The sequence below is a fragment of the Hoplias malabaricus genome, chromosome 4 (genome assembly GCF_029633855.1).
Source record: "Hoplias malabaricus isolate fHopMal1 chromosome 4, fHopMal1.hap1, whole genome shotgun sequence".
In the NCBI taxonomy this organism is placed as follows: Eukaryota; Metazoa; Chordata; class Actinopteri; order Characiformes; family Erythrinidae; genus Hoplias; species Hoplias malabaricus.
Genome location: NC_089803.1, coordinates 44,320,743 through 44,339,153, shown reverse-complemented (window position 1 = coordinate 44,339,153; position 18,411 = coordinate 44,320,743). Strand labels below are relative to the sequence as shown.

Genomic DNA, 18,411 nt, shown 5'->3' with positions numbered 1-18,411 from the left:
GTGAACGTAAGGGAACGTAAGTGTACCTCGTTTTAGTATTGTGTCCAAAAATAATATGTACTAATGTACTTTTTATTTTACACAGTTCTATAATAACAGTTTACAAATATTCACATTCTGGAAAAGAGAATGTAATTTACCTTATGGGAAAAAACTGGGCTTTTTGAAAGGTACATTTTACACATTATACCTTTTTAGTGACCAATAATGTACCTGTACAGTACCCATTTTTCTGAAAATATAGTGTACATGGCAATAGTAATATGATAACCATGTGCTGTTTTCATTAATAACTGTAACATTTACTTACACAAAAATAAAAACTAGTGACCTTTTGAAATATGGATTTTTTTTTTCAATATGCTGATTTTTTTTTCCTCAATAAGGTTTTAAATGTAGTGTTATTTAATACCATTTTGAAATCTTTATGGTAAATGCAGCCCTCTTATATAAACATTTCAGCTGAACCTGCACCAAAGTTTAGATTACATTCTTTCTTTTTTTTTTTTTTTACACATTGTTTGTTTACTGTTTCTTTATTCATTGTGCTTATTCATTGAAAGTCCTTGGCAAATAAATGTCTGGTTCTGGAACGAGCCTGACGTGGCCCAGATGGTGGTGTCGTTGTAAGAGCAGATCTTCAGACAAAGCCAGAATCTCTGAACAACACAGATTAAATTACCACTTGTTGAAAACCTCTATTGCTGAACAGTTCAGTCTCAAGGGCGGGAAAATATGCTGCTGCAGCTGACCAAGATGAATAGCTCCCAGGCCTTGCAGGCATTGTTCGCTTTCTGCTGTCGTTGTAGCAGCGTTCTCACCTGTGGCCTGTCTTTGTGGTTGGGAAGAAGAGATGCCTCTTCCCTCACTCATCAGCCTCTAATCATAAACTTACTGCCATTTCAAGCCTTTGGAATGTGTAACTAGGGCTGGGCATTGGCAGCTATGGTGAACTTTATCATAAAATGGCACAAAAAATCACTCCAAGTATATAACGTTGTCTTTTTTATTGATTTTGATTTTATAAAGCATGGTTATAGTCAGATTATTTGGTAGAGGTTCAGAAAGCTAAAAAAATCCCTAATATTAAAATAAAAATCATTTTACAGTGAGTAGTGACATTCTGGATGTGACTGTGTTGATTTAACCCTTTCAAAATCTTGCCACAGGCTAATTGAGAATATCTTTGATTTATCTAATTTTAAGACTGTTGCACAGTATTGTACATGTAGACCCTGTGTAAATGTTATTTTGAAAATATTGATATGCATTACCAAGTACCTAACCAAGATGTTATTGGTATTGGTCAATTTCCTAAACCTAGACTCAAAATATTTTTCAATGGGGATTCACGAGTGTTGCTGCAATTACTCCAAGACTAGGCTTTGTCATCCATGTCTGGGAAACTGGCCCATTTGCATATCAGTATTTTGTACACTACTATATTTGTAAATGCCAAAAGGTCCAAATGCAAATCTAGCAAACATAAGAAAACACGGTGGGCGACAGACCAAGAAAGCATAGAGGGAAAAGGGAGATGGATTTTCCCGTTGTGTCCTGGTGTATTTCTGGCTGAATAGAGGGCTGTGTTTCCCCTCTCTCATTGTTATGGCCACAGAGACACATTTCCTGTTGATCACCACCTTATGTTTCTGCATGACTGAATGCATGGCTGTCCAATCCCAGAGGGCTTCCACATGCATGCTGTCTGAACACCCTCCTCTCATGCTTTTTTTTTTAATTTTTTTTTTTTTATTGGAATCAAGCACAGAAATCTTATTCTTTTGTTTTAATTATTGGTTTGTTTCTAAGCTTTGTTTGAATGTAGTAAGTTTGTTGTGCTAACTGGCTGTGCTAATATTTAATTTAAAATGGTCCTTGAGGTTTTTTTTTTAAACTGGATGTGTTGTGGTATTTAAATGAATTCACTTTTGGCATGATCCTCTCTGAATGTTATGTCACTAAATAAGCTCAGCTCATTGAGTTTCTCAAAGGGCTTTACCAACCACTCATTACCGATCTGGTTTAATTTGTGTGTGGAATTTGGATGGCAATCAGCACAGCTTAGTTAGAAGTTGTCTAAGCCACTACCAACTGTAATTCACTAAATGCTGTGGTGGAGATGCTGATGGTGTCTTTTTAAAATGGATTGCCTATATGACGTGTTTGCCCTGCTACTAATTAAAAAAAAATTAAATGGCAATACCTTAAAGGCGACTGCTATGATTGTGGGGAAACTGCAATTCTCTGTGGTTTGTATACATTTTGAAGCTGTGTCCTTTGAGGTGGAATGTATGTTTGAAAAGATAAATGACTGTTGTTTGTACGCTGCTGAAGCTTAACTTGTCTGTAAGTTTTAATTCATTGTTGAAATTACTACACAAACTCATTTGTAAGTCGAGTTGTTTAGTTTTGTAGCACTTTTGTTTACTTCATGCAATTAACAGCCTCCCAAATTTAGAGTGGGTTCCTACCTAAGTAATCAGGAACAGTAAAAATAAGATATTACCCACCTATGGAATAAAGCAATATTCTCACCTCTGGTCATGATTTTCAATGTTTTGGGGCCTCTTTGCTCTTTCTCTGCTATGAGCAGAGTGAAAAAGCCTAGCATGTCTGACTGAGCTACTCTGTGGGTTATTTATTTATGTAAAAATAATTTACTGACCCTAGGGTTTCGTAAACACATTACACCAGTTTTCAGCATGCAGATAGACTGGACGGCTATCAAATGGTGAGGAGACATAATTTGAATTGTAAAAAAACTGTGTTTTTTGGTTCGTGAATATCACCTTTATATTGCAGTCTACTTGTCGCCTCTTACAGGAAGGAAAAGGAAGATTTCAAAAAGGAATTTGGTGATAAGCATCTGGTGATCAAAGTATTTCATTTTAAACTTTAGATGACAAAACCGGATGAAGAAAAAGCCCAGTTTGTGCTATTAGTGATCCTCTGCAGTGTTATACAACAGGGGGTAAAATGTCTTGTGCATAATTTTAAGTGTAGTCTATGGCTTATCAGTTTCTTTTTCATATGGATATCTTCATTTAGGGGGGGAAAAAGTGTCGTTGTCCACACTGCTGAATCTGATTATATAAAGCTTTGCCTTTCTGTCCACAGAGCTTAATTCCTAAGCAAAAACAAAGAATCATGTTTTAAATAAGCTTTTTAATTTAAGTGAAAGTCATCTTCCAGACTCTGTGTGATTTAATTAAACAGGGACAAGCTGTTTCATGCCTCCCTAAGCTCATCACTTAGCCTGGCCTGGAGCAGTTTGCTGTCTAGTGATTCATGTTTACTGCTCTTATGATGTGGATACCTCTGAATTTAAAAACGTTGTCTTGGGAAACCTCCTTCATAATTTACTCCACTGGTGTTTGTTGATGTTTAGTCCATGACTAACCAGCATGTTTTGCTATGTCCTGGCTCGTCCAAATCAGCCAAGTCACTTAATATTTCTTGCTTCAAAAGCTGCTTATGCATAGAGAAGGAAGGAATAAGAATATTGGACCTCTTTCTCTATTGGCTTAAAAAATATTGCCATTGGACAGTTGTTAAATTTGAAAATGTTGCAAACCTGAATTTAATGTATTCAGGAAGAGAAGAATATTTTGTTAATGCAATGTGAGAATCTGTTTTATTCACTGTGTTTTAACTCCTCCCAAATATTTGTTTCTTATACTGATCTAAATTCTATCATTTTTTTATGAATTTTTATTGGCAGATATGTACATAAATACCAGATGTCTGTATCAGATACATTTGTGCAATCCAATTGCCTAAATGTGTTGTATACATGGCAGGAAATGTAGGGCTTATACAATGTTCCTGATTGTTAACTGCTCTTTAAGCTTGAAACAAAAAAAATCATAAGACTCAGAACAAAAGGAAATGGTAGATGGTTATGAACTAGCTCCTAAGTCTATTAAAACTGAAACTCTCCCATACTCTCCTAGTATTTCTAGAGTTTCTAAATTGCCATTAAACAACAAACTTTAATGCACGTGTTCAGTGCTTTCATAACTAAGGACTTGTTTCAGGTTTCAGGTTTCACTTTTAGTATTTGAGTTTTGGCATGGGCTACTGAACACATTTTAATCCAGCTGTACACTAAGCGCTTTTTATTTATTTATATATTTCAGCTGGTGTCAACCATTACAGCCATGTTATTTGTTATAGTGAGGTTTTAATGAGAAATGTATATCATTCTAGACGACTCCATGAATATAAAATACCCCATTTTTTTCAATTTGAAATGTGAAGTAGTCAACTTCAGTATAATTTTATTTACACTTTCTATTTGGATATTCTGCAATATGGCTTTGTGAGGATGATTTAAAAGCTGCATTCCCCATGCAGATGACCCAGCCTTCTGTCGTCTTGCCATTATGGTGTCTGTTTAAGCCTCTGATTCGTTCCAGATCTCTGAAGTCTCTCTTGTTTATAGAGGATAAAGTAACACTTGAGAATGTGTGGAATGCTTGTGTTGGCCTGCTTGGGGAAAAAACCTCACCGCGATGAGTGACCTGACCAGTGCTGTAGAATGAACATGTTTCGTAAATCTTAGTGGACCAAAATATCCACAACACTGCCCTAGATTCAAACTAACACCCATGAGGTATGGGCCAGGATTCTAAACATCTTTTTATTGCTTTGGCACTGTCTTTTTTTTCTTAAAACACACCATGAATGTTATCTACGTAATTTGTAAACTTTTATATTCAGGCACTGAAAACTTGTGAAAAGTACTGAAACATGGCAGAAAATACAGCAATGTTTAAATACTACGTTTAAAGGGGTCTTTGGTAGAAAATTGAGGATTGTAAAGTTATGCACAGATATGAGCTTCTTCCCAAGAGGACTGATTTACTCTAAAAATATTACCAGGTTACTATACATTGCTATACAACTCAATTAAATAACGTAGGCTCTCATGACATTAAGAAAATCTGTGATGTTTTATAATATTATTCAATACTGCAATGACATTATGACGAGTACATATCAGATATGGAGTTCTTATTTCGTTATTAAATGTGTATATAAAAAAAAAACAAATAAATAAATATATAAGGGTTTAAGAAGCAACCACAATCAGAGGAGCATTTTAACCTCTTCAAAAAAAAAGTGTAAAATATTTTTTTATTTTTTATAAACGAGCTGCTGTTGTGAGTCAGGTAAAAACAAATGTTGTTGCTACTGTCGCTTGAAGATTTACCAGGTGGCTAGTTTGTGCTGGAGATCTGTATTTCACCATGTCGACAAGTCTATCTGGCCAATCAGCACTCAGCAATGTTTACACACGTTTAGCCCCTACTCGCTTCACTTGGAACCACGTGCAAGCAGGGGCTAAATGTGGTCACTTCAAGGGAGCTGGTACTTGATTTGGCTAATGGAAAAGCATAAAAGTTGAGCAGAGCCGAGCTGAATCAAGTAGGGTTTTTAACAGTACCCTGCATATAACACTCTAAAATGTTATGTATTTAAAAATTTATTTTTGGCCAAAATTGAATATGCCAAAATAAGTCCCTTGCATCCAATTAAATGTGTTACCCTATTACCCTTAAGAGATGGCTTTATGTAAACGTTCTGACCAATAGAATGACACACTTCACAACAAACCACTCTAACAGATTTTATGCTTTAATGATTTAATTGTGTTTTTTTTTTTTTTAATTCTTCATTACACTATTGTTATTTCAAATAGTTTTATGGTTTTTGAGAGACTGAATTAGAAGTACTTTCTTAACTGGCTAAGACGGGTCTTTTTATTCTCGAGCTGTAACATCTTAAAGAAGTAATGAACTGTAGGACATATTTTAAATATTGTCTTGTTGATCTGACCTTGTATGTGCAAAGAAGTAATAAGAAGTATATATATATTACTTCTTTGCACATACAAGGTCAGATCAACAAGACAATATTTAAAATATGTCCTACAGATAACTAGTGCATAAAATGTTGTGGTCGTATGTGTGACATGTCACGATATCAGGCCAGTATATATATATATATATATATATATATATATATATATATATATATATATAGTACTAGCACTAGTTATCTGAAGCTTCCTTTTGTGGTTTCAGTTCTCTGTGAAACATGCTGCACCTGGCTGGATGACGTCTCTTGCTTCTCCAGATGTTTCAGACAGTTTCACTGTCTCCTTTCTTCACACCCTCACCAGTCTTATTGCAGTCTGATTGAATTAGCAACACTTACACAGGATTTAACACCAGTGCCAGCTAATGTTCTGGTTCTGTGTAGGCAGCCAATTGGTATAGTCCTTAATCCTGTATTTATTTATTCATTTATTTATAATGGCATACAATAGAGCCCTGTATTCTTACTTTTGCAATGCAGTAAATTGTTGGCGTCAAAACAGCAATTTTAGTCTTTTCCTCTACTAATGTAGGGCTGGATGATATGGTTTAAATATCTATCACAATATGTTTCTTACTTTCTGTCAATACAATATAATTCTGATATTGATATGAACAATATACAAGCCACAGAAAAACTGCAGTTAATTAAAAAAAATGACATCATCCTCAAACATAAACCTCTTGGCTTTGTCAATATTTATTTTACTGTTAGTTTAAAAAAATATTGAAATGACAGCAGTGCCCTGTCATGAACACCAGTCAGTGAGAGATGATGTAACTAATGTATGTTGAATTATTAAAAATTTATAGTAGTTATAATAATCATATTGTTATTGAAACATTTTAGATTTTAATATATGTTGAATTATTGTCCAAGCCTAGTCTAATGTAATTCACTACTGCATCATGGTTTGAACCACTTTAACAGATCTAAGAGTCCTTTCACTATTGGTGCCATGCAAACATGGAAGACTGAACGGTACTTGTAATGCTAGCAGATTCAGTGAGTCGGGAGGAGTATTGTTTGCGATTGCAAATGACCTGTCTTCATTTATTGTTGTTTAATGACATTCTTCATTGTGTATTGTAAGTGGAGACGGTGGTAAAGAACTGGCTAGTGGAGGACTATAGAGGGGATATTGTTGTGCTGAATGCTTGGCCATCTGTCCGAGAACTCTGGCTGGGGTAATAAGACAATGGCTATGCTAATGCTGTCACACCTCCTAGGCCTTCAATTGACTTTGCCCTTTAATGAGAGATTTTTTTAAGGCCAGGGGCTTGGAAGTATTGTCTGGTCAGATGGCTGCTTCAATGCCTTTTTTATACATTTGTGCTCAGGAAAGGGATTATACAAGGGGCAGAGTTAAAGCATTTTATATTTCCTCTCTTTATGTCTGGGTTTGTGTACAGTCGAGAGAAATAGTGGGGAGTGGATGTGTAAGCCTGTTAGTGTAATCTCTTCAGACTACTTTGAACATGTCTCTTTAATCTTCCTTGACCTGATCTCTAGTGTGGTGCTACTACTGTTAGTGAAACACTTCACCCTCTGTACAGTTCCATGGCTTTAGTTATTTCTTTACTTGCTTATGTCTTAGCATTTTGTAAATCAAATTATACAGTGCAACCTGGAAAAAAATCTTTCACTGATAAATAACTACTATATTGAAATAGAAGGTTGAATTTCTCTCTGATGCAAACTGCAGCTTCAAAATCATTGTGATGCTATACTGACCTGTACTAGGGAGAAGAAAAGTGCTCAGCACGGCAGAAACAGCATTATTTACCTTTGGAGGAGGGTTGGAAGCCCTCCCTCTCCCATAGTGCTTTTCCACCATTGAGGAACCAGAACGGCTACAGTTTATGAACCAGAAAAGTTTGTGCCCACCTGGAACCAAAGAAAAGTTGTTTTTTCAGCGCGGACCGTGATGTCTGCATATTGGACATATTGAGGTTCAGTAACTCTGAGTTCTGTGTGTGTTTTTGGGGATGGGTTTGGCGAGACACCATGTGCATTGGTCAGGTTTCTCCGCTGTCCACAAGTTCAGCAGGATGGCTCAGAACTCTGTAACCTTTACCATGTATTTTATCTCACCCTGGTGTGACTCCATGTTAAACAAAGTATAAACAATGACCCTGTCAAGGCGCTGACAGTTTATCTCGGTCTCAGGTGGTGTATTCAACCACAGCGACGTCCCCCACTGATGACATATCCTTGGTTCCCCTCTAAATTTGTAGAAACGTGGGTTGGTTCACTGGAAAGAACCAAAGTTCCAAGAATCAGGAATGGCACTGGTTCAAGAACCAGAGTTTTTTTGTTGGAAAAGCACTACTACTATAGGGGGGCCCAGGAGCCAAAATACAAATTTTTACCTAGTGTTACTTTAAAGGTCAAGGGAAAGATAATAAAAATATTAGAGCTGCACAGATTGGAATTTCTTTTGGCCGATTCTGATTGTTTTTTTTTTTTAAACAAATGGCTGGCAGAATCTGATTTTGGCCATTTCCAATTTTCTTTCTAAGAATTATTAATGACAGCATACAGAAACCTTTTACATCTCAACACAAATTGTGCACTAATATGTCAAAGTTTTCTTTGAAAACCTCCTTAATGAAATTAAGAGTTTTAACATTTCCAAATGAAAACAAGTACACAGGGTAGTACATGTTCTTTGTTACAACATTATGTAATAACATTATGGCTTTTGTTGTTTTTTTGATTGCTAATGAATGATAACACTGGCTGCTGGCTTGTACTTGGCTCTGCATTCTCACTTCCTTTAGCTTTAGCCGCTTTGCCAAATTCTGTATAGTCAGTGTGGTTATGCTGTTTCAAATGTTGTATTAAATTAGTTGTTCTGAATGGCCAATCAGTCGGTGCATTTGAGGAGAAAGTCAAACATCTTACTTTTTACTCCACTACATTATGAAAATATGCCGTTCCTTTTGGTTTGTATGAATAAAACCATAACATGTCTGAATAAATCTGACGGATACAATCAGAGCACTAAAACAAGCGAAAGTCAAGGTTCTCCGCCTAAAATCAAGTAATAAGAAAGGTAGACTGAGACTGTAAGTAATGACTTGTTTCCGTTCTTAGAACCGTTATGAATTAACAAAATGATTTGTACTGTTTAGTTGGCAGCTACTACTATTCATTCATATGACATGGTTTAGATGTCATTAATCGCTCCAAACCGAGGATGAGAATCAGTTTCAGGTTTATTTAAGTGTTTAACAATTTACAGCTGAAAATAAAACAAAACCTGACGCGAGGTCAAAACCTGAAAATCAGTACAGCGAGAAGTCCAAAAGGCAAATCCAAGTATAGAAAAAAATAAAACGAGTATCAGGCTAAAAATATAGAAACAGAATTGCAGAAATAGCTCAAACAATAGGCCTTCTTTGCAACTATGAAGACTTAACAAAGGGCTTAAAGGAACACTATGTAATGTATTTTTACCTTTTTAAAGCTTTATTACAGCTTTTTTTTTATTATTTTGTGATGTCTACTTTTACTGGAGTAATATTTTACATTTGAATATCTGTACTTTAACTCTGATCTGAAAGCAGAGTAGAGTTTGATTGTTTTCATCTCTCTGAGATAAAATCTTTAATCTTTAAGCACCTTGCTGCTTTAACCGGGTTCCTGATTTTCTTTTTCATTTTATTTTCATTTGATATCATATTAGAGATACTGACAAATGATCTGTCTTAGGAGAGTCGATCTGCGAGATGCTGTTTTGGCTGAGTAACTTATTTATGCCTCTCACTGGGGTGATTAATGTTCTGTGCGCGAGTGCTGTCTGGCGTCAACAGCGTTAAAACAACTGCTATAATAATATTGCAGTAAATACTGTTATGTCACTTGCTCCGTAAATCTGCTTACATAATGTCAGACCATCTTTATATCTCAATCTGCATCCCATCGAATAGACTAAAGCACCAAGTACCAAGGCTCTCTATAGAGTTGTGATTGCATAAACCACAGTCAATGGCTCATTAGTATTTATCATTGTAATTTAGAGAAGTAGTGTCTCCTTTATTGATCCACTTGGGAAAATTGCTGTCTGCATTTAACTTATGCATGGAATTGGACACAGACGCACACTAGTGAGAAATTCCTCACATGCACTACCAGAGCAGGGGGTGCCCAGGTAGCAGTTTGGAGGTTAGGTGTCTTGCTCAAGGACACTTCAGCCGTGTATGAATTTTCTTTTTTGCCGTCCCAGGAATGGAAACATTTCTCTAAGTTAAAGGGCACAATTGCCCTTGTGTTTTACATGCTTTTGCTGCCCCCCCTCACAATAATGTGTTTGTATTTTTTTTAAATACATTTTGCAATCAATATATAACTTGTATTTGTTCTTTCTGAACATTTAGTTTCTGATGACCTGTTTGGTGTTATGTTTTTATTTGTCCTCTGATTACTTGCAGCAGCTAAGAGCAAAGGCTAAAGCTGAAAATGAAGGACAGGTGAATGACTGTCTGGGGCACATGACAGAATGCCACTAAACTGACGTTTGGTTGAAAAACTGAAATGTTGAAAACTGAAATCATTCTAAATTTTGCAGCTATTTACTATTTCTTTGAAACCATTCCCAGAAGTATCGGCAAAGTAAATCTGAAATCACTGCATCATAGTTTAAAAAAAAAGAAATTGTGATCTCTAATTCTAAATATAGTTTTTGAACCTACAGAGCTTTGCTCATGAGATGTTTCCAAAAAATCAAACCTGCAAAAAGCCAGTCTTCTTGAAGTTTGGTGCATTACGTTATGTTAAGTTTGAAATGAAGTTGATATGACTTGATGTAATTTATGAGCTGATAAAAACAGAATCAGGATTGTTGTCAGTTATTTCTATTGCTTGTGTCAGTAAAAGATATTTACATTTTTATTAAAAACCAAAGATGGCTATGAATGAAAGGGTTAATGCAATTAAAAATAAAAAAATAATGAATATATTTTTCCTGTTACTAGTGTTGGAGCTTTAGGGACAGGGTGAAGTTTTTAATGGTTGTAGAGAATGCACAGTAGCTGTTGACAGCAGGTCTGTTTGCATGAGCCAGCGTGTGTCAGAAACTGAAACCAGCTGTAAATGCAATGAAGCAGCTAGCAAGACAAGCCCTCTGGGTGGGTTTGAATAAGACATGTTGACATTAAGCACACGTGACAGTATTTTCTCCCTCAGAAATAATACTATTTATAGAGCAAATATGTGCATGATTTTTGAACAGTTATTTTGAATATTTTTTTCAGTGTAGTATTGGATTATTTAAGAGAATTATTGCTTTCAAAAAACTATTTTAAATATTTGCTTATCATAATCATCATCTTTTTTTTAATTGGTCTCACGACAAACCTCCAGACCTCCCTGTCCCTGTTGCTCTTTCTAGCTCTTCCTTGGGGTCCCCAGACATTCTGAGGTTCCCAGCGCTACTCACCTGATCAGACTGAGCCCAGCTATCCAAGGGAGGAAACTCATTTCAACTTAATATTTGGGGAATTCTGCCATTCTGGTCAAGTCTTCTACATGCTTATGCCTTAAAAGCAAAGTCTACAATTGTGGAAAAACACCTTTCTCTTGTTTCTTTGCATTCAGAGGCCATATCTTTTAAGGTGGAATGGTATGTTTGAGGGGGGAAAATGACTGTTTTTATGTGGCTGAAGTTTATCTTGTCTGTTTTTATTTATTTTTTCTTGTAAGTTTTTATTCACAGCATTAATTACCAGAGGAACTCATTTTGTAATTGGTTGTTTCGATTTGTAGCTCTCTTGGCCTGTGTTTACTTTTATGCGCTTAGCAGTATCCTGTATTTGAAATCAGTTCCATCTACAGCAAATAAGTCAATATTACCTATGGAATAGGAATAGCTCAATATCCTCATTTCAGTTCATTCTTTTCAACTTTTGGATGCCTATTCTTAGTTTAATCACTGATGCCTTTTCTCTGCTGTGACAACAGAGGGAATGTCTAGCATAGTGGACCAAGACCCTTTGGGTTTTCCTTTTTTTTTTTTTAAACTTAGTAAATGCGTTAGACTGGTTTTGAGCACAAATGGTGAGGAAATATCCTCAATTTTATTTTTTTAAAAAAAATCTTTGGTTTTAAATTTGTGAACATTGCCTTTTAAAGCCACTGTTCACCCAGTTTTAGTGATCTGGAATATATTTTAAATTAAAAGATGGACCATGTTATAATGAATATACATTAGAGCATCTTAATAGTGAATGATGCTGCAAAAACCACTCTCTCTTGCCTGCACAGAACTGTTAGGGTGGGTCAAATAATAAAATGTGACATGGCACCAATAGGATGAGAAACAGCGGTTAAAAAAAATGTTTTCTATGAAAACCTTGGCTGGCTAAAAAAAACCCAGCAGTTTCAGGAAACTTGTTCTCCCTGTAGTAATTTTAATGCACTTTAAACGCAGTATAATCACTGAGGAGAAGTGTACAATGTTTAATTACAACCACCCCTCTGATAAAATACTAAAGTCCTCAAAGGTCTGCAGAGACTAACTCTGCTGAACATAAGTGTCCCTTATCAAGATGAGTGATGTAAACATATCGCGAACACTGGCTGCTGACCCAACACTGGTCAACCAAACTTGGTCCCACCCAGGTTCAACTGAAGAAAACTCTCAAATGTCTGCACCAGATTCTCAGAGCCACTTCAGAGCACATTCATCAGAAGATATGGAGATGATAATGGTTAGAAGATGAACATGAAAACGAATGGACAGTGGCTAAAATAACTGCAGAGCTTTCCAACTGTCTCAGTAATTTCAGCAAGGGGATTGGATACTGACCCCCGCAGCTGCCTCTAGGTTTTTGAGTTCCTCGGTGTTCCAATACCTGACAGTGTTCCTTTAGATTTCAGAGCTTCATCACCCTTGCCAAGCACGGCCTGAACCCTCCTTCCCCTCTTGAGCTGCTAAAATGTTTTCCAAGACCTCTTTAAAGCTGCTTGCAAATCAGAACTATTTCACTGAATATAATTTGCTTTTCACTTCATTTTAGCCATGGTCAGTTTCACTTATGGCCAAGCCCCATCACATACTAACACCTGGTTACCTAACTGAGATAGAAAATGCAAATTTTAAAATGTATTCAGACCTAACCTTTGGCATGAAAACATTATTTTGTAAAAAATTTAGACAAATAGCAGCACAGTGGCCTAACAAGTAGTGTCGCTGTCACCCAGCTCTAGGGACCTGGGGTTGTGGGTTTCAACCCTGCTCCAGGTCACTATCTGTGAGCTTGGTGTGTTCTCCCTGTGTCCACATGGGTTTCCTCTGGATGCCCCAGTTTCCTCCTACTGTCAAAAAAACACATGGTGTGAGTGTGTGGTGCCCTGTGATGGACTGGTGCCCCTTACAGGGTGTGTTCCTGCTTTGTGCCCAGTGATTCCGGGTGGGTTTGGGACCTGCTACAACCCTGAACTGGAAGGAAGTTTAAAGATGAATGAATGAATAAAGTTTAAATAATTGAAAATCTGCAATTGTCTGTGTATTTCAACAACCACACTGGCTATTTTAGCCAATCATATTTTATAGAGTTGTCTGTTTTTATAATAGTGAAGGGTTTATACATTACTTTAATTGATTCAAATGTACCCATGATGTTATGTTATTAGGGATCATTGGCTGTATAATCCAAATGTGTTTTAAAACTCCTCTAAGTTTGGGCTCTGGGCTTCTTTGTATTTTGTGAAAAGTGAAGTGTGTGTGTGTGTGTGTGTGTGTGTGTGTGTGTGTGTGTGTGTGTGTGTGTGTGTGTGTGTGTGTGTGTGTGTGTGTGTGTGTGTGTGTGTGTGTGTGTGTGTGTGTGTGTGTGTGTGTGTGTGTGTGTGTGTGTGTGTGTTGCACTTGAATGATCATTTCGACTTTGTTCCTTGAGTAAGCTCCAACACATCAGGTAACCTGTGGCCTCAGATAAGAGGACAGCTACAGGTCATAACACTGATTAACTGTTGAAGTGCTAGTTTGAAAAATTTGGCATTCATTCTACAGTTTTTTTTATTTATTTTTTTTAAAGATGCTGTATAGACAGGCCTTATGTATGTGGAGGGTGTTCCTAACAAAAGCAGCATCATTCACTATGGTTCTTCATTCAGGAAAAAAGGAACAGTACAGGCACATTATTGGTCACTATAGGTGTAAATGTACTTTTTAAAAGTCCATTTGTGTTGCCCAAAGACAAATATTTATAAGCTTTCATTATAAAACTGTATAAAAAAAACAAAAGTTGGGGAGATGAAATGGAGCATATGAAATCAATGCAATGTTAAAATCTACAATTTTATGATAGAATAAGATTATGTTCCCTAATTAAAGGTACTGAATGTTCGGTTTGAGGGTACCATCACAATGACAGCAAATGGGGACACAACAGTGTTTGTATGTTTATTTTTTTTTTTAAGGTCCAAATGAGGTACTGTGCCTGAGCAGACTCTGTAATTAGTGAGTGAGTTTTCTTGAATTTGAAGTATGTAATGAATTTTAATGGAATATGGTAATCATTCTGTTTGAGGCCCTCATTATCCAGCCTGCTGCTTTACAGTTATGTCTTGTACCCAGAACTGCCTGAGCTTGCTTTTAAAGGTGTGTGTGTGTGTGTGTGTGTGTGTGTGTGTGTGTGTGTGTGTGTGTGTGTGTGTGTGTGTGTGTGTGTGTGTGTGTGTGTGTGTGTGTGTGTGTGTGTGTGTGTGTGTGTGTGTGTGTGTGTGTGTGTGTGTGTGTGTGTGTGTGTGTGTGTGTGTGTGTGTGATTGATTAATAAAAACACACACCCATAGATATCAACACACAGAGCATTATATCATGAAAAATGTAACCGTGATCGATGTCAGATTTATAAATAAAGTTTTGGTGATCTACTTGAGACAAAAGCTCAGTGACGCTTGGCCAAGGCTTATGTGTTATGTAAGACTGATTTACATGGTCAAAGGCTATCCATGAGGCATTGTTTTGTCTCCTTTATTAGCACAAAGGGCTTGAAATAAGGACAAATCAATTCTAAACACTGCAACATTGGAATTTTAAACCTACCGGACCATACTGCTATTCCATTTTCATCATATAAGGTGACAATGATTGTGATGGTTTTGCAGATAATTACATCGCTTATGCTTGTGTTTCATTAAGGGATGATCGCCATGTGATTTGTTGGTAGTGGCTATACTAGTGATAGTGGTTTAACTACTACTGATGTTTGTGGTGTTCGCGGTTGGTGATGATGGTAATAGTGGTCTCACTAGAGGAAGCTTTGATTATGATGAATTGGCAGTGTTAGTAATTTAACCAATGATTGTTTTAGTGATTGTGATTGTGGTGGTTTGGCTGCTAATAATGGATGTGTTCAATGGATTTTAGTGCAATGTTTCTTTTTTTTTTAATGCTTTTATTTTGGGCATTTTCACTTTTCAATCCATTAGTAGTAGAATATCCCGCTGCTTTAATTATCCTCTATGTTGCTGTATTTGATTTATTATTCCAGTTCAATAGATTGAGTTCTGGGGGCATGGGTGGGAGGGGAGAGGGATTTGCATTTATATTTTTGGATGACTAATGTCTGTGAATGTTTGCTGTATTGTTTTTATATCTGCAGGACCCCACTGAAAATGTAATGTTACATTACAAGAGGTTCTTCTTTTCAGTAAAATCCATAATGGTTTAGTGTTCAATGGATGGTGGTGGTACTTGTTTCACCACTGGTGGTTTTGATAATGAGGACTATGGTTATGTTGGTAGTTTTCCTACTAGTTGATGGTGATCAATATGATGGTTGGAGTCATGCTTGTTTTAGTAGTGGGGGTTCACTGATTCGGGGGGTTCAGGGCTAGTTTGACTGATTACAATAATTTGTAATGCAGCCTGGAGTTTTACTGGGTTGGTTGTGATGGTGGTTGGAAGTAGGTTTACAACTAATGGATGTTTATTTATTTAATTTCATTTTTGTTTATTCATTAAAACTTCATTCACCTGCTTTCAGGTAAGCAGGACAAGTGCTTCCTTTATGTGCTAAGCAATGACACTTACAAGCACACTGTCTGAGTCACGTTCTAATTACAGTCTTGGCTGTTCTTAAGCCTACTGTTGGAGTATGAGGCTGACTTTAATAGTACATATGGGTTACTTGTGTATACTTTACTCATGGGTTTGGTCCATTTTGTCTGCCCCTTAAAATTGGCAGAAATGCCTCAGTCTGTTTGTAGCCTAAATATGAAGAGATTTTGAATGGCAACCAGTGTCAAAACAAAAAGAAAATCTGGTTTGTATCTTAATTAACCTTCATTTCTGAAATATCTTATTCACCCTCTGTGCCGTCTGTAATTATTCCCAGTTGATTTTCATTGAAAGCATAGCTCCTGTTCTTGAACTGACAGCTCAGTTAATCTCTCATCACATTCCTCATTAACATTCATAGTTGGAGGCTTCAGTTCCTCCACCTTCATCCGACTTACAAGCTAAAGCTCACTGTTGATCATGACATTGCTGTTTTTGACATGCACTCAGTCTTGCTTGTTTTAATTCAGTTTGTTTGCTTCTCCATATTTTGCCTTGTTTTGGTTTGACATTTTGTGTGTCTGTCTGTGTTTGTGTTTGTGCTTGTGCCATCCCAGCTTTGTACCAATGGCTAGAGGCAGACCGTCAGGGCAGGGAGCCAGAGGACGTGGCTGCAGGTAAACCTCATTAAACACGGTTATAATCAGCAGAATTGCTAACCCTTACTGCCCTCATTACCTTTCCTTTTGCTTTTCTGTTCATTGTTATGCATTATTCATTTGACCACCCCTTCCTGCTTCACTTCTTCCTAGGGCTTGGCAATAAATAGAAAATTAATCAAAACTGACATTTGGAAATTCTAATTGTAATCTTGCCTATATTGATTTTTCTTTTATTCTGTTTCCCACTGTTTTCATGTACTTTCTCTAAAACCATACCACTGGGCATAATGTCATATGATTCAGCCCCATCCAATCTGCTACATGGAAGCAACACGGAGGAGAACCTAAATACAGAGGCCTACTGAGCAACTTGAGGAGCTTGTACCAAATAAAAATACTGTGTCTGTCGTCTGGACATGTTTTCACTTTAGTGAACATACAGTAGTCAAATGTAAACACTGACCAAAAACAGTTTCAGGGATCAAAGTTAATAGCACCAGTCACCAAAAAAATAAATCCCAGCTTTAATACTTGAACAACAAACCTAAATAATTGTTAATTAATCCTAATCGAGGTAAAATGTTCAAATAATCATGATATTCATTTGTGGTCATACCACCAAGCGCTACTCCTGTCCTCATTCTATTCCCACTCATTATTATTATTATAGTTAAGTCGTTGCGGCTTTTATTTCACATTACTGCCTCTTTTCCACCAGGTTAGCCTATGTAGGGCTGCAATGCTGAAATGTAGGTCATTCTTCTCTGAGCTTGTTATTGTAAATGAGCTTGCAGTTCTCTGCTGCTGTTGATGTCAAATCATTCTCCTCCTCACGGCTCCTGTTTATCCTTAATGCTGTTTCAAACGTGGTGGGGGTTGATGCACCTTCTGGTTATGTCTCCTATTTTAAACTCTTCTTTTGTAAACACTGTACTGGAATAATTTCTCTTTCATTTCATTTATATCTGATAATGGGCAAATGGTTATATTTGGTTAATATAATATAAAAATATTCAGTGTGTTCATTGTAAAAAATCTTGTTTCTAGGAAAGTTGGGACATTGTGTGGGAGTACTCAAACCACCCTGTTGTCACTAAACAGAATCTGCTATTGCATTAAGGAAGTCCCCCTAAACAAAGAGAAGGCTATATGTCAATTCTATGCAGAACTACTAATGAGTTCTCTGGGCCCAAGCTCATCTCAGATGGTCAGAGGTGTCCATGTTTTCCGCTTTTTATGAACAATGAATGTTGTGTTTTGTCCATGCTAAATACTGTTATCAGTGACAGGTGCAAAAGCCAGCATCTCTCATGATAATGGAATGCATTAGTGACCACAGCATGGGTGACTTGCATATATGAGAAGTTTTCTGTTAATGTGGATGCTTAAGTCTTGTATTTATCCAGAATGGGCAAGAATTCAACTTGCAAACAAGTAACCGATAATATCCTCAGTTCCCAAATGATGAAACATTGTAATTAAAAGTAAAAAGTGATGTAACACATTGGTAAACATGCCTCTGTCCCAAATATTCAAGTATTTTTTTTGTGAGTTACAGGCATTGAATTCTAAATGTCTGCATAGTTAAAAAAAAAAAATTACCGTCAAGTTTGACAGTCAAAACATTGGAAAGCTTTTCTTTATGCTTTTGTCATTTAAATAAAGCTTCAAGAGAATATTCCCTCTCTCCCTCCCTCAGTACTTTTTTTTTCCTCTAATTCTTCTTCCTCCTCTGTTTTGTCTCATGCCTCTTTCACTCTGCCCCACAGCAAGCTAACCTCATGCTGATCCTCTAATCTGTGCTGCTGTGTGCCCTGTTCCTGTCTTGCTCACTCATTGCCTGTGTTAATCCCCC

General features: G+C 36.7%; 1 protein-coding gene across 11 annotated transcripts in view; it reads left to right on the top strand.

The window, feature by feature from the left end:
* dennd5b (DENN/MADD domain containing 5B) overlaps positions 1-18,411 on the top strand; it is a 59,933-nt gene that overhangs the window by 3,466 nt on the left and 38,056 nt on the right. For 9 of the 11 annotated variants that reach the window (XM_066667344.1, XM_066667339.1, XM_066667337.1 and 6 more), the window contains exon 2: positions 16,512-16,571. The exons of the other annotated variants lie outside the window; for them this stretch is intronic. In XM_066667344.1, the coding sequence (XP_066523441.1) occupies positions 16,512-16,571 (60 nt within the window). The remainder of the gene's footprint in view (positions 1-16,511; positions 16,572-18,411) is intronic. 11 annotated transcript variants of the gene reach the window in all.